We start from the raw sequence: 2,109 nt of genomic DNA, 5'->3' as shown, positions 1-2,109 counted from the left end.
GTTATCGCTAATCATATTCAAAGAATAATAACCTTATTATTATTATTTTTTAATCTGTATATCAAGTCAATAATTGACAAATATTATTGGAACAAGAAAGTACTACAAATAGTTGTTTGCAATTCCAATCAAAATTTTGTACAAGTTGACTAAATTCATTCTTTTTCTATATAAAACTGTACAACTCCCAAGATTTTGTAAGAATTTGACTAAAATCATTTTTTTTTCTTATATAAAACTCCATAACCCCCAATTCACATGGTAAAATCCTTAATTATTTAATTCTCAGAATGACTCTCTCCATGATCAAAATTTTCTTAATACTACTATTATTAACAATTCTGCTTGACCTTCCAACATCAAAATCATGTTTTCTTACTCGAAAGTATCACGTACATGTTATCAACAAACTTCCTTCTAATTCGTCTAATCTTAAAATTCATTGTGCTGCTGGTGATGACGAGCGTGGAAACCATTATCTTGCGGCTAATCAAGAATTTGATTGGTCATTTTGTCAAGGATTTGCATGGACAACGTTATACTTTTGTCACTTTTGGTGGAATTCAAAGGATAAAGTGTTTGATGTGTATAATGATCCAGTACATTGTGTTAATGATGGAAAACTTTCGAAGCTTACAACACAATGTGCGTGGGTGGTGAAGCCAGATGGTTTTTATTTGGGAACTTATATAGGCCCCGGAAAAGTTGAAGATATGTATCGTTATGCTCAATGGTAATCTTGTTTATGTATACTATTATAGTAGCTACAGGCAAAACTTTATGAAAAATATTTGTGGACAATCTCATAAAACGATGACTAATGTATCGACCTAACTTCGAAATCTGTGGGGGAGTAAAGAAAATTAATTATATTTATAGCATGTCTTTATTTCTTACATCTTTTTTTTCTTGGTCATACTTCCTCTGCTTCGTTTTAGTTGGGTTTTCTCTAAAGATGATATTTATTTCAATTTAGCAGTCTGCTTCGTTTTAGTTGGTCCTCTCTCTCTAAAGATGATATTTATTTCAATTTATTTGTCTCTTGTATGAAGTTAAGAAAATATTATTATGTTGTTTCAATACAATTTTGAAATGGAGGAAGTATATATATATATTGTTGGTCAAGTTAATTCTATATTATCCCGAAAGATCAAAAGTCTTGGATTGTTTAATGATCTCCACTGAAGTACAAATTGTTGGACTCCAAGTCAAAATTTTGTGGAACTAATCAGTAAATTAAAGTAACTTTTTTTTCTTTATAAAATTGCAGTAACTCCCCTTACCTTTGCAGTACTCATTTTCTCAATATGGTGGAGTTCTTGATCACCATTTTTTTCTGGTTACTTATCACTCCCCTTCACTTTTCAATAGCAAAACATTGTGAATTTACCTCAAATCATACGGTACATGTTATCAACAAACTTCCTTCTCATTCTCAAAAATTGAACGATGACCTCGGATATCATAATCTGACTACAAATCAAGACTTTATTTGGTCGTTTTGCGAGTCAATTCTCTATAGAACTTTATTCTTTTGTCACTTTTGGTGGGGTTCAAAGGAGAAAGCATTTGATGTGTTTAACGACCCGTATTCATGTGTAAAAGGTTCAGGAAGTCTAAATGTTCTAACTAATTGTAAATGGGAGGCGAGGTCAGATGACTTTTATTTGAAAGAGTATAATAATGTAAATAAAACTATTTTTTTTTATCATTTTTGGTGGGATTCAAAGAATAAAGTCTTTGATGTGTATAATGATCCTCTACATTGTGCTAATAAATGATGGAAATACTTCCAAAGCTTACAACACAATGTGCAAGGATGATCAAGTCAGATGATTTTTATTCGGAAACTTACATTGGCTCCGAAAAAATTGAAGATATGTATTGCTATTCTTATGTATACTTTCCTAGTAGCTACAGGTAAGTTTCTGTGAAAAATATTTATTATCATGTTTAAATATGCAGTTGAAAGTTTGGGTCAAGTTAATTATATATTATCCCTAAACGATGAACAGTCAAGAAATATTTAATGATTTCAGACTAAAATACAAATTGTTGAAGTCCAAGTCAAAATTTTAAGGATCTTATTACAGAATTAAATTAATTTTT

At 30.3% G+C, this 2,109-nt stretch overlaps 1 protein-coding gene across 1 annotated transcript; it reads left to right on the top strand.

Moving 5' to 3' along the window:
• Window positions 1-290: 290 nt before the first annotated feature.
• LOC124890945 (S-protein homolog 2-like) lies at window positions 291-733 on the top strand (the record flags this gene model as incomplete). Its single annotated transcript, XM_047402790.1, has 1 exon — window positions 291-733. A coding segment is annotated over exon 1 (443 nt), but the record flags the coding sequence as incomplete, so codon positions are not given.
• Between the last annotated feature and the right edge of the window lie 1,376 nt (window positions 734-2,109).

This window comes from Capsicum annuum, unplaced genomic scaffold (assembly GCF_002878395.1).
Source record: "Capsicum annuum cultivar UCD-10X-F1 unplaced genomic scaffold, UCD10Xv1.1 ctg27526, whole genome shotgun sequence".
Classification (NCBI taxonomy): domain Eukaryota; kingdom Viridiplantae; phylum Streptophyta; class Magnoliopsida; order Solanales; family Solanaceae; genus Capsicum; species Capsicum annuum.
This window is presented reverse-complemented; position numbering and strand designations above follow the sequence as displayed.